At 40.4% G+C, this 12,791-nt stretch overlaps 1 protein-coding gene across 3 annotated transcripts in view; it reads left to right on the top strand.

Moving 5' to 3' along the window:
• MCTP2 (multiple C2 and transmembrane domain containing 2) overlaps window positions 1-12,791 on the top strand; it is a 161,894-nt gene that overhangs the window by 41,532 nt on the left and 107,571 nt on the right. For 2 of the 3 annotated variants that reach the window (XM_077828640.1, XM_077828639.1), the window contains exon 4: window positions 1,353-1,461. In XM_077828640.1, coding sequence (XP_077684766.1) covers window positions 1,353-1,461 — 109 coding nt within the window. Of the gene's footprint in view, window positions 1-1,352; window positions 1,462-2,783; window positions 2,802-12,791 lie in introns of those variants that run through there. The other variant, XM_077828641.1, reaches the window with a different exon arrangement.

Genomic DNA, 12,791 nt, shown 5'->3' on the forward strand with positions numbered 1-12,791 from the left:
TTGAATATGGGGGTAGAGCCATTGCAATGTTTATTTGGGCTCAAGCTTTTACTATTGAGTTCACCTTTCATCATCCTCCAGGCAGTCTAAAGTAAACCGGGTTATGGCACATACTGGCCATGTTAAAAAGGCATTGTTAACGTACACACACGCTCAGTGGGCGCAATGTGTATTTGCAAAATTTGGATTCAACTCTGGGACTTTTACCATTAACATCCTGAACTCCATTATCTTCCTCCATAATGGTGATATAAATCAGATGTTTTATCTGAAGATACAGTCGGGATGATGATGATGGTTTATATTATGGCAACATCTAGAGTTCCCAACCAAGATCAGGGCCCCATTGTGATAAATGCTGCACAAATACATAGGAAAAAACTGTAAAATATTAGATACCTTAATCTAAATTAACATGTCCAGAGAAATGTTATATATTGGCAATGAACATATCTGAGTGGAGATGAATGTAAAAAGTACAAGAAAGTAGGAGGAAAAGAACATAATTTTATGTTACTCTGACTTGGAAATCTCAATATGGACATAACCAGCGTACAATGCATATCTACAGTATTATTTGTCATTCTCGCTTATGGCCCATCCTTTATATTACCCCTTTTCTATCTCTTGTGCATGTCTGTGATGTTGTTCTGGTTACCATTATTTGCATTATGTGTTTGTTATAATTACTACTAAAGCTGGCTGCAATTCGGGATTTCTAGTTCATAGGAATTTTCAGTATTTCGAAATTTCCTGCAGACCAGAAATTCCAAAAGGATTTGGCTTCGGAAGCTCAGAAACATGTTGTTTCAAAATGAATTATGCTTCCAGACCAAGGCAGCTGCTGTCTGAAATTGACAATAAATAATTGGTCTGCTGCTGAGGCAGCCTGCATGGCAGGGCTGCTTTGGAGCTGTGGACACTAGAAGCCCCAAAGTCCTAAGCAGGCTGCCGGGAAACCAGACAGGTTTCTTTTGGAACTCTGCCTGTGATTTGATAAAAGTTCATCAAACTCCAGATGTTTCTGGAAAATAATTTTCGGGTTAGCCGAATCAGCGTTTTCCGACAAAGCTCTGTCTTGTTGGAAATTCCCGACCAGCAATATTTATGATTAAAATGAAGAAAATAGGTAATTCTGACACAGGCTTTAAAACAAAGCCTTTGAAAGTTGTCTTGTGTGTGAGTGCGTGCACATGCGCCAAGACATGCGTAGCCAGGATTCCTTTTGCATAAGGAGAGGAAATGAGGCCTGTGAATTTCAAGTCACTCCAGAAATAGAAAACATGTTTTTGTGTGTGAGCTGAGCTGTATAGATGGTGAAACTGATGACTGGCTTCTTTGCCTTGCCACAGCCTCTTGAGGAAGGAAATGACTGTTTGAGCAGCTTGTCAAGCTCCTTTGCTTACCTACTGACAATACACCTGAAAGAAGGCCGGAACCTGGTCATTAGGGATCGCTGCGGTGAGTCTGCCTTTTGATGTACAGCAGATAACTCTCTTTTGGGGGGAAAAAAACCCCCAAGAACAAACTACGGTCCTGATTCTCCCTTCACTTTCCAAACCAGTCTAACTCAATTGGCTTCTCACTTACTCTGGTGTCAATCAGGGGAGAATCAGGCACTACTTCTGTCTGCCAGCCTGCCAGTCTGCCAGTCAAAATGTTAAATTTCCTGTCATATAATCACCCTAGGTACACAAGGGAGGGGACGGGCAGATATATATTGCTGCTTTTCCCAGGTCTGAGAATTATACACGTTGCAACGTGACCTTGTAAAGCACATGCTTTCCTCCTACTGCTGGCAAAAGACCCAGTTCAATTCTAGTTTACTTAAAGGAAACCAAAGGATGTTTTGAAATCCAGTGGGTGGTAGTGAAGGGGAAGACCAACAGCTTTGTGATTTCAAGGATGGTGTCTAAAATGTGTGTGTTATAGGGAGGAAGTTAGTAAAGATCTTGAAACTTGAGGGCTGTAACGTAGGGAGCGTTCACTTCTGAGGGTAGGGATTATGTAGTTTCACCTAATAAGGCCTGGGGTGTATGTTTTATGGCTTAGTGAAAGGAAGGTCAGAAAGACATTGAGGAAATGAGTTAATCAGTGGGACATTATTCAAATATTATGGAAAATGTTTGAATTTGGGTTGCTGCTGGCTTGAGAGAGTAGCACGTAGTCCTTGACTGTATGCAGGAGCACTTCCTTTAAGAGCTTAGATCTGGGTCTCTTTGCCTCTCCAGAAATACAATTACTAGTGTTAATTATAACACTCTGTCCATGGAGAAACCTCTGAATACTTTTACATTGCAAACGTGTAAGCACTGTCTCTCTTGAAACTGAGCAATAGGGCAAAAGTACATGAGTAACAGGATAAGCATGGACCTGTTATAAAGATGTATTTGCTTTCTTATAATGGGCCCTGGCTTGTTGTTGGGCTCCTTTCTGATTACTAGATGCATTGTTTTTTCTACACTATATTTTACTGTCCTAGCCAGACGGTAAGCTCCTTGCCAGGGACTGTTATCTTTCTCTGGCCAGCTCCTAACATTCTGAAGATATTAATAAATAGATGTTATGTAGTCTAAATCCTTTACTTTTTAAACAGAACTGCTCTTTGTTGAAGTGTTTTCTGACAGGACAGCATGTCACCAGGTTCACTAGAAACCATATATGTCAGAACAAGTCTTGCTGTTGGATGGCTCTGTGGAAAGGACTCTCTGCTTGCTACAAATGAGCAACTTGGGCAGAGGAATGTTTCCCTAGAAGAGAGAAGGCAGTCTTAATCTCACATTGTATTTGCTGTGTCTTAGGTGAGGCACTGCGCAATTCAGCTCAGTGTGATGTGACAACACAAAGACAATCCAGGGCAAGATGGATTATTGTTGGTTTAGCGAGGGCGTGCATGGGGAGATGTGCAATCCACTAAAATTCCTCCTGTATTTGCATACAGAGAAGTACAAAACGAGTGTCTGCCAATCTGGCCATCTATCTTCACATTGCTATAATATCTATACACAAACCCTCGACTTTAAAAGCACAGTTATGGTCAGACTTTTGCCATTGTGGTGCTTTTGACTCTCAGGTTTTTCTTCTTGAGAAATTTAGCTGGGCTAATCTGCAGCAATCTGTGTTAGGGTAACAGATGGGTTTTGAAATGTATTCTTAAAGGTGGAAAGTCCTGGGTTCATCGTACCCCCAGTAATGGGGGAATTTAGTAGCTAAAGGCCTGATGCTAAGAGTGCCCTGCCACTGAGTCTGACTGTTGATCTGTCAGCCCATAAAGTCTTGGTAGGACACTTTGTCATCGGAGTCGCAAAGAGGCAATCCCTGAAATAGCTATGGCCCTACTCTAAGATGGAGGTCTAGTATTTGATAAGGAGTCAGTGTATGGCACGGTACATTTTATGATGTGCTCTCACTGGCCTTTTTTACCTAGAAAGTGGGTTGCTCTGCCCCATGCTGTAAGTATATGCTTCTGTCTAGGTAAAAGAATGCAACCTATTAAATTAGACAGAGTAAATATTCAGGGTCATTCCACTTTTATTGGCAAAGAATACAATGTAAGTTACTGGGCACCTGAAAATGTCCAGTTAGGAAATGGATCAGTCTGAATGTGAAATCCATTAAATGTCTTAAAAAACAATGTAATAAACTTCAGCCAGTTTGGTTATATTGGAATGGATGTGGGAAGCTTCAAAAAGATTTCAGTGCATTTATTACTCCTCAGGCTTTCCTGATTGCTCTGGCAAAGATTTCAAGTTACCTCTCTGTGCATGTGGAAAAGCTTATTTGCATGTGTGTAGATAGGTAGTTCTGAATATAGTTACCTGGTTCATATCTGCACATGGATCACTGGGGGGTTTTCCTTCTAAGAGACCTCCTGAAAATGTGAAGCTTTCAGATTTATTTATTATTTTTGCCCCCAGAGTGCCAGCTGATGCTCCTGAAAAGTTTGGGAACCAGAAACCTACCCAGCTAACTAAGCAGTGCAGTTAAACACAGCTATTAGATGGGTTTAAAACCCACAACCCTAGCTGCTTTACTCGTGTGGTGGCATATTGCTATAAGCAAATAAGTATTTTGGTTCTGTAGGTCTTCTGGGACTCTTGTAAGCAGGGTTGGTGCATTTCATTGGGATTTTACATTGTTTGTTGGCCTGGAAATGCTCTTAACTTACAAAAAAAGTGCAGATAAGCATCATCTGGCAAACTGCAGCAATGTTGTGCTGTATAGCAGTCACAGTGGAGAGTACGTCAGAGGCATTCGTATGTTAAGAATACCCAGTATCACTGTACCACTCAGGGGTTTGCTCATATTTGAGATCCTATTGCAAATCTAGGGGTAAATTCCTTTCCAGTGACACAAGATGAGCTTCAGCCTAAGATTTCTTGTCTGTTACACAGGGATGGTCATATGAGAGAGAATAGTATGTCATACACAGAAAACCCAAGATATATAAAGCTGTTAATATTAAATCAATAAGGTTTGAAAGAGTTGGCATGGCCTAATTTCAACCAATTTTAGTTTAACATGTTTTGTAGTATTCTTGTCCTAAATCCTGGGGAATATAATTTAAGAAGACCACAAACACTTATAAATTTTACATAAAAAGTTATTCATCAACCTAGATCTATTTTGGTAACATTATTCTTTGATTGCTCACCACTTTAATTTCTTAATTTTTGTTCAAAGATTATGTGATCATATTGGGCAAACGTGATTCAAGATGCACAGTATAACTATGTACAAAAATTGCTACTTATTTGGGGGGAGGGGAAACGCTATGATCTTTATTTACAGACTGATAATGCACAAGCTCTTTAAATGGATAAATATGTCATGGACTGCGATAGAGTATATTATAGCTAGACATGAAAAACTGTGTTAGTGGTGCCCTCTTGTGGCTATTTTAAATGCTGCAATACACTTCGGGAAGAATGAAATTATAGTACTGGGCACTTCCCTGGAACTCTTCCATGGTGGAACTCCAAAAGCTTTACAAATATTAACTAATTAACCTGCTCAGTCCCTCCAATTGCATTCCACTACTTAAACAGCATCTGCATTCCACTCCATTCCAGAAGTGGCGCAGTTAACAGCGTACACAAGTGCTACAGAAAAAGTTAGGGCAAGAAATGAAGAACATGTTAATTGGTCAATACTCCAGGGGACAGATGAAGTTAAGAACAGAAGAACGGCCATACTAGGTCAGACCAAAGGTCCATTGAGCCCAGTATCCTGTCTTCTGAAAGTGGCTAATGCCACATGCCTCAGAGGGAATGAACAGAACAGGTAATCATCAAGTGATCCATTTCCTGTCCCGTATTCCCAGCTTCTGGCAAACAGAGGCTAGGGACACCATCCCTGACCATCCTGGCTAATAGCCATTGATGGACCTATCCTCCAGGAACTTATCTAGTTCTCTTTTGAACCCTGTTATAGTCTTGACTTTCACAACATCCTCCGGCAAGGAGTTCCACAGATTGACTGTGTGTTGTGTAGAAAAAAAATACTTCACTTTGTTTGTTTTAAACTGCTGCCTATTATTTTCATATGGTGACCCCTAGTTCTTGTGTTATGAGAAGGAGTAAATAACACTTCACACCGTCATGATTTTATAGACCTCTATCATATCCCCCCTTAGTCGTCTCTTTTCCAAGCTGAAAAGTACCAGTCTTCTTAATCGCACCTCATACGGAAGCTGTTCCATACCCCTAATCATTTTTGTTGCACTTTTCTGAATTTTTTCCAATTCCAATATCTCTTTTTTGAGGTGGGGTGACCACATCTGCACGCAATATTTAAGATTACTGGTGTTGGTGTGTAGCCAAGATACCAGAGTCAATAAATCTGCTGGTGTTTCTCTCCCCCCCCCCCCCCCCCCCGCGCCTCCAATCTCCTCAGAAGGACATCACCTCCAGCATCCCAGGCCTTCCTAACACTACGCTGTGGTTTTTGTCCAAAAGTATCAGAGGAAAGCATGCTGCCTATTCAGTTGCCAGCACTTCTGAACTAGCTGTTCTAATAGAGATTAAAATGAGAGTGAAAGTCTATCCTTGCCCCACCCACAATCACAGAATTGCCACTACTGCCTACCGAATATAGACATTTTTCTTCAGGTGGCTCTTCCCAGACTAGCTGATCATCTTCCCTCCTGCTGGGCTGATGCTGGGAGCTTCAGATGCATTTAATGGATTCACTGCTCCTCGCCAGCCATTGCACTTCCTCAGAACTCACCAACTATATTCTTAACATCTATTAAGTACTAATTGATGAAACTTGGCTAAATTCATCTCAGGTGTAACTTCACTGCCATCCACAACCTGTGAAATCCACAGTTACATCAGGGGCAAATCTGATTTTCTTCATGATCTTTCACCTGTTTCCTTCATTTTCTCCTCTTCTTTCCTTCTACTGTATACTACTCCCCCAGTCTATTTTTAATTGTTCTCCATTTTCTTCTCGCCCTTCTCTTCATAGTCCTAATTCCAGGGTCTGTTCTCCTTTTTGCTCTGGTTTGTGTTTCTTCCTCATTCCCTCAGGTTCTCTTTCGCTCCCCCTCTTCATCCTTATTCCCCATCCCCTTAATCCTATGCTCCTCCCCAATTACTTCCTTTACTCCTTCATTCTCCCTTTTGCTTTCTCTCCCACCTATTCTCTCACTCTTCCATTCCTGACAATCTTGCCTTTTTTCCTTTCCTCCCCGCCCCCACCTTTATACCTGCTGTGTTTGGGTGCAGGGGGAACAGTTTCTCAAATCAGCTGGAATCTGACCCAGCTCTGTATGTATGCTACTGCTTTCTACAAAATGGTTAAGCAGTGGGGGAAAGAAAATAGAGATTAGGGTGTGTGTGTGTGCTTCCTCTCTTTGCTCAACTGCTGCAGGGAGGATGGTTCCCTGGAGAAGGAGGGAAATTTCCATCCACCAGATACTCTGCCTGTGGAGTTCTGCTCAATGTCACTCCCTGCTAACAGTGAGGAGAGGAAGGGCCCAATCTGTTGTTTAATTGATTAATACTCCACTGTCTCCTATGGTTTCCTGTTGGGGACAGGTGGTAGTTTAGTAGTAGCCAATTTAAGAGTGCAGCTGGATTCTGCATAAACCCCCTTGCTATTCACAGACACAAGGATGAAGGTTTTTGGAGTGCTTTTTGCCAGATCTGTAGCCTGGCCTGTGTTAAAGCCTAGAAGTCTATTGACGAAGTACTGACCTTATTTCACCTTATCTAGCCTATGGGACCTACATAGGCTCTCACCACAAGGCAGTTTAGCAGCAGGCCAAATCAGTTTACTTCACCGTACTATGACACGTGCAGGTTGAGTCTATCCTTCCTATAGTAGCTTTATATCCATAAGTTTGTAGTTCTCATAATGAAAGAACTGCATACTGGATTGTGTGCATCTGCACAAGTGTCTATACTGGATTGAGCTAAACTGTACATTTTTACTGCTGAAAGCATTTGTTAAACATAGGTTTATTCTTTCACGCATTGATGGTTCCCTTTGACTTTCTGGGTATGTTTCAAGTCCTGTCTATTTAACCAGTAGAAGTGCTTTTGTGGCAAAGGGTTTGGTTAATTTTGTGTCTTGGGGAGTTTTTATTATCAGTAGTTGATGTGTTAAATTGTGGGGTGGATGGATGTTTGTGAATGTTTAACTTTGGTATGATAAATTGTAAAAAAATCCTCATAAGTGCATTTTGTTAATGAAATATACAAGCTTACAAGTAGTGTGGGTGCTGCTGAAAACTGTTCAGGATTCCAGGGTGTTAAGATCATTCCATTACAATTTCCTGGGTTTCAGAAAAGCTTAATGTCTCTTCTCTCTGACCTTCTACATGCTGCTGGACCCGCACATTTCTGTGGACTACTTTTTTTAGTGGTCTCTCTGATCCTTTCATGTCTGATCCCACAGACTTCCAGGTCTGATATTCTTGGAATTAGAAGTGAGTTAATCCCTTTTTGATTTGTTTTACTCTTACAGTCCTTTTTCCAAGTGCTGTGTGTTATTAAACTGAGCCGTTCTAATGAGACCTGAAATGCTCTGCTCCTTCACAGTGCTGATATGTTGTGACTGTGCATGCTACTGGCCTTCTGAATCATTTTGTGCAACAGTACAATTGTGTCACTTCGCAGTACTGTGATGTCACACGTGCCTTTTCTGTAATGAAGTGGTCTCTTTCTCTCCTGTTGTTTGAGGATTCAATTGACAATTGGTAAAGCGTTAAAACATTCAAATATGCTACTATAACAAGAAACAGAAACTCAGCTCTTCTTGGTGAGATTCAGTTTCTATATTGTGGTTAGGGTGAGGCCAGTAGCTGGCTTTGAGCCTTAAGGTATTTTTTGTCCTGAAACTCTGTGTGGTTATGCTGTGTATCATTGCAACTTTTTTCTGTGAAATGATGTACACTGAGTGGCTTAGTCTTTTTCTGGCCACATACTCTAACAAAATCCATCTTTCTCTCTCTCTCTTCCACACCAGTCTCCAATGAACATACTCTTGATTTTTTTTACACTTTTACACTTCTACGTCAGTTTTAACATTAACTTTGAGTCTCTTCCTTTCTCTCTGTGGGTTCCTAATAACTTCCTGTTGTTCCGTGGTTTGATCTGTCTTCTTTCATCTCTTTAGAGATAGTGTATGTGCAGATCTGTTTGTTTGTTTTCCTCACATGCTTCCCCGCTTTTTCCCAAATCCAGGCAGAGCAGGAGAGTATTCACCCCTGCATGAGGTGCTTATTTCTATATTCTTGCATGCCCATCTCATGACTTTGCGGATTGATTGGGATTCACTTGACTAGATCCTTTGAGGTTCACCATTTGGTACAAAGTAAATTTTAAAAAATGAATACCTAAAGCATTTCTATTTAAACTGGGCCATAACTAAAAAATACCGTGATACTTTCACAATGCTCGGATATCCAGTGCCAGGCTAGTAATGTGATTACAGATTACCAGACCACAGTGGAAGGGGCTGTTTTTTTTAATATGTCATTGAGCACATTGTCAGCAAATAAGACTATTGTTTAGAATGCAAGTGTTCATAACAGCTAGACTGAATAGTTCACAGTAAATAAGTTGTCTGTTAAATGTAGACTCTCTCTGCTTTCATGGTATCTGCAATCAGATCATTAGTTCCTCAGATCTATGATTCAGATTTACTAGGCAACTTTCTAGCCCAATGATTTTGCTTTAAGACTTAATTGTGAACAGTTTGCAAATATCTGGAATTTGAGCCATGTTGGATAGTTATAAGTTTCCAGGTAAATCACCTTGTGTTGTCTCTCTTCCTTGAGTGCTGGAACATGCAACAACTTCCACTATGAGTACAGGGATGTGCCAGCTGCAAATTCGGTTTCTGTAAGTGCTTGTGCATGTAACTCTGAAACTTTGCCTCCCACATACACTCATTCCAGTACACACAATCACTTGCATGATCGTGAGAAATGGGCATGCAAGGGGAAAGAACATGACCAGAGTGGTTTCATCTAAAAACGAGAACTGTTAATAGAAAATGTTAAGCAGTATCAATCAAGCTTTGGGAAGAAAAACATAAAATCTCAAACCTATGCTGAATACCGCCTCCAACAATCCATCCTTTATCTTAGGCAACCACATGAAAGCATTCTTAGGTAATGCCTGCATTATGCAGGAGGTCAGACTTGATTGTCTTTTCTGGCCCTAAAGTCTGTGAATTTTTCAATACAATTTTTTTCTCCCTCTAATAAAAAAAACACCTGTGTTAAATATTTCCTGGGCCTTGGGGTGGTTGCATAAAACAGATTTCACTGTATTGTAGAAAATATAACTTCCTAATGGGAGTGCTAGGTACCCCAAATGATTAAGACTCTAAATGGAAGGTGCTGTCAAAAATGTATAAAATAACACAATCTGGATGTTATGGAATGATCTTATCATCATTAGAATCCATCCTCCCTTCCTCATGTGATATTGACATGGTTAGGGAGGCATTACACTAATGAAATCAGGTGACTCTGCTGCCCTGTGTGGATTGAGTTGGTGTCAGTCGAGTTCCACATGGGCAGGAGTCCAAACCATACTAGACACCATCACAGTTGACATTAATTAGCTGGCTTTTTGGCAGTCCCTGCAGAGAGGCCAAGTGCTGAATGGACTTGGTGACTGAATTCCCCTCACATCTCTAGTGGTGGTCCCTTCAATGAAAGATGAGGGTCCCATTACCCAAGTGGGAGTGGGGAATCTTGTGCTTCCATTGTGCCTATTTTGTGTATAATTAGAGGATTTCAGTCTCTGGAGCCCTCAATCCATTATCTTTCGCCAGCTGAGATTTACTTCCACTTTTTAAAGGTTTTCATGACATCCTCCACATTTTTAATATATACTCCATGGAAAATTGGCATACACAAAACAAATGAAAAATACAGTTGTGGAATCCTCATGGGAAGGCCGTTTAAAAGTTGTTATATGGTGTTTGCGTTAAAAAAAGAAAAAGCTTGTCACGTAAGGCCCTCACATTCCATAAACTTTCTCAGAGATCTGCTCAGTGCAATACATTTTATGCTGCAGTTACAGATGGTTCTAAAAAGAAACCAGCCTGCACAACCATGTGTAGGTGTATGCGCCTTAGAAGCTGAGCGATTCCCTTTGGGAACATCCATTTCTTCTCTCCCAGATGCCCTTTGCATTTATCAGAGCAGTCATTGTTACAGAGAGGTGAGTTGCTATAACTTTCTTGTTGGCTGTTCTCAATGGACAGGTGTCCATATCACAAAATTTGCCACTATAAATAGCTCCGTCTGGGACCTTTGTTAACAATTTTTATAGTAATGTCACAAGAGGACACAGCAGCAGCACCGCGAAGGTCCCAGAGTGCGGCTGCACATCCCAGCTTGCCGTGCAGTAACTTGCTATGTAGCCAAGCCTTTAACTGTGCTCACACCAGCGCGTTGTGAGTTCAACGTAAGAATGACACTCTCACAACATTGACAACTGATTCTACCCAAAAAACTTTGAAACAAATCAACTTAAAAAACAAAGTACATTAATAAAGTTTAATTAACCAAAATTCCTACCCCACACAGAGCTTTTACCCCAAAAGAAGCACCAAAGACTCTATTAATTCTACAAGGAACTTAGTTACTCCTTTTTAGAAGGTGCTCAGAGATTGTGGTGATGGGCAGAGTGTGAAACCCTAAGATAGATTCTATTCCATATAGCTTCTTATACCAGCCTCATCACTAGTATTTGAGCAGCTTCCAGTAGCACATCAAGAAACGTGCGTAACTTGTCATATGTGGTTTGTTCTTTCTCTCATCTTTTCCCCCAGGGGAGAATTGTGTAGTGTTTTGGTTTGGTAAATTTGTGCAGTTTGTGTGCGCACAACGTGTGCGGGAGCAAGGGTGTGTGTGTGTGTGTGTGTGATGTACAGTCTGAATGTGTTACAAAAGGCAAGTTTAAAGAAATGTGCTTCGCACTTGATGCGGAAGGAAGGTGGTTAGGATTGTGATGGTCCTTAGTTCCTGTGGGTGTTCATTCCACAGCCTTGGATTGGCCCAACATAAAGCTCAGTTTCCTGCATACACAAGCTTTACCCTTATGGTAAATATTGCACCATGCTCTTCATCACTTCCTGGGTGCACTCCCACCATCTATTCTCTTGGTCCTCCTATGGTTTTCTCTACCCACGTCACTAACGAACATGGAAGCTAAGGCACATGTTCTTTTTAATACCACTTAATGCTTTCTTGCTTCAGAAAAAGACCAGTATTAATTAATTATTGCATCATGGGTTGCTCTGACCTTCTGCAAGACATCTCACGTGCTGCTTACAAGGTGCATTTTACAAAACATCTCTTGTCTGCCTCCTTGTTTTTTATCAGGCGTCAACTTACATTCTCCTTCTAAAAGCAGTGGCTCATTTCTAAGCTTATATATGTTCCACACACCTCTTCACTGGCAAAGTGTTCTGGTTTAATTTCCTTCATAGTTTACCGGAGACATTTGCTTCTAAACCATTCTAAACACACACACAGCTTTTCAAGTACACAAGCTTTTTCATTTTTTTCCTGCTTCCTCCAGTAGATATTTGATTCCATTTTTGTTATTTCTGTATTAGTGTTTTTTTTTCATTTGAAACAAAAATACCAGTGATCCATCTTATTTTTTTTGTCATTATTGTAAACAACTGTAGTAATATTATTTCTATGGGTTTGCTGAAAAATTACACTTGATTCTATATGGCTATAAAATAAGTCTGCAAAATATTATTAGAAATAAATTCATTTTCTTCTCCATATTAAAATTTGGAATTTAATATCCTAAAACAACAATTAAAATGATCTAGGATACATGCTGTATGGTTTTCTTTGTTTGAGTTCTTAGGATTGTGGCACCAATAGATCTTTGTATTTCTAAATACAGATATTTTTAATTCCTTGCATACCCAGCAAACTGATCTCTAGAAGATGAATATGTGGTTTGAAATAACAGCAGGTCTGCTGTTACTTTTTCAAAGTGTGAAACAAGTGTGTAGGGTTAGTAAATAAAGTTGATGTGGCAAATCTCATAATAGCTGCTAGAGGGCAGCAGTAACCATTTAAAAACACTATGAACTCTTTCTGAGGAAACAACCCTATCTAGTTACTGTGTGCAGAATACTTTTGTTTGTTTAGGCAACTTCAAGTCCCAGTGAACTTAGTCCACCTATACTGAGTGAATGGCCTTCAGTGTTACAGGATAAGCCGCTTTTCTAGGAAAAAATACTACTCAAAAATAATCCACTAAAAGCATGGTAAAAAAGGTCTTTCATATAGCCCA

This window comes from Eretmochelys imbricata, chromosome 10 (genome assembly GCF_965152235.1).
Source record: "Eretmochelys imbricata isolate rEreImb1 chromosome 10, rEreImb1.hap1, whole genome shotgun sequence".
Taxonomy (NCBI): Eukaryota; Metazoa; Chordata; order Testudines; family Cheloniidae; genus Eretmochelys; species Eretmochelys imbricata.